Genomic DNA, 1217 nt, shown 5'->3' with positions numbered 1-1217 from the left:
ACATTAAACTTAAAGTGCTGTTTTTTCAGACTTAAAATTCCTCGATACTGCTTTTTGTTCATTCAATCTCAAATGTTAAATTGTAACAAAAATGAACAAGTTTTCAACATATTTTAATTTTTTAGGTAATTATTAAAATCATTGTTAAAATTACAAATTACAATTTTTTATTCATAACGTTGATAAAATAAAAAGTCGCATATTATTATTATATCCACAGATTTTTACAGTACATAATGTTTACAGCTCACCTGATTTAAGGTTTAGTGCAGCAATAACATTTTCTTCAGTAGCAACAATAATCTTTTTTGCGGCCGAGACAGTATCAAAACTGGCAAATTTAATTTTGCCAACATAATTCTGTTTCCTGAAAACACAATGACGAATCGTTTATTGAGAATGATTTAACGACAATACACTGTCAAATCATGTGAACATGCTACTGCATTATTTAAGAGGTTCAACATTACAGTCAACATTTCTTCAAGGATTCAAAATAATTTACCAGTCAAATTTTCCGACTTGATCTTCGTAAAGGCACAGAGACAAATTAAATAGCCCGAATAATACAATAAGGTATTGTAGTATTTGAACATCAATTAAAAACCGGTTGATATTCCCTCTAAAACTCCATACGAACGGAGCCATGACGACAAGTGTGAACGTATCAACCCATCCGCCTATACAAATTTCCTCAGACCTGACGTACAACCATTGGTTAGGTAATATAAGTGAACGATAGTCATCTCACATGAAATTTGTGTGTTGTTTTATTGCCTCTGTAAAACATATGTTTCATGAGCGATTTCTTCAAATAGAAAAAAAATTAATATTACAAAAAGAGATGGTTGGAAAAGTAATGAGAAGGAATTTTCTTATAATATATAAAGTCATATAACGGTTATTGCGGGATAATACAATATTTTAACGTATGTTATTACTTTATCGAATTTCTTTAAATTAAGACACTTACCACCTTATAAAAAATTGAAAAAAGAACTAGGAGTTTAGATTGATTTTAGTATATTAAATTTAAATTACTTTGTATACTATACACGTGTAAAACGGTCAAATGCATTATTTATCCTTGTAGTGGTACAAAATATATGTACAAAAAGTGTTTTAAACACGTTTTTCTTATTTAAAATTCTGTTTACATTTCTCATTTTATGAAAATAATTCATAATAGTAATGTGCAATGATATTAGTTTGTTATA

General features: G+C 28.1%; 1 protein-coding gene across 1 annotated transcript in view; it reads right to left on the bottom strand.

The window, feature by feature from the left end:
- Positions 1 to 659, bottom strand: part of LOC108577577 (ER membrane protein complex subunit 1) — a 5841-nt gene extending 5182 nt beyond the window's left edge. The window contains 2 exon segments of the mRNA XM_017940759.1: positions 252 to 367; positions 506 to 659. Of these exon segments, the coding sequence (XP_017796248.1) occupies positions 252 to 367; positions 506 to 648 (259 nt within the window). The 5' untranslated portion in view covers positions 649 to 659.
- Between the last annotated feature and the right edge of the window lie 558 nt (positions 660 to 1217).

This window comes from Habropoda laboriosa, unplaced genomic scaffold, assembly GCF_001263275.1.
Source record: "Habropoda laboriosa isolate 0110345459 unplaced genomic scaffold, ASM126327v1 scaffold578, whole genome shotgun sequence".
Classification (NCBI taxonomy): Eukaryota; Metazoa; Arthropoda; class Insecta; order Hymenoptera; family Apidae; genus Habropoda; species Habropoda laboriosa.
The sequence above is the reverse complement of the archived record's forward strand: the minus strand, read 5'-3'. Positions and strand labels throughout refer to the sequence as shown.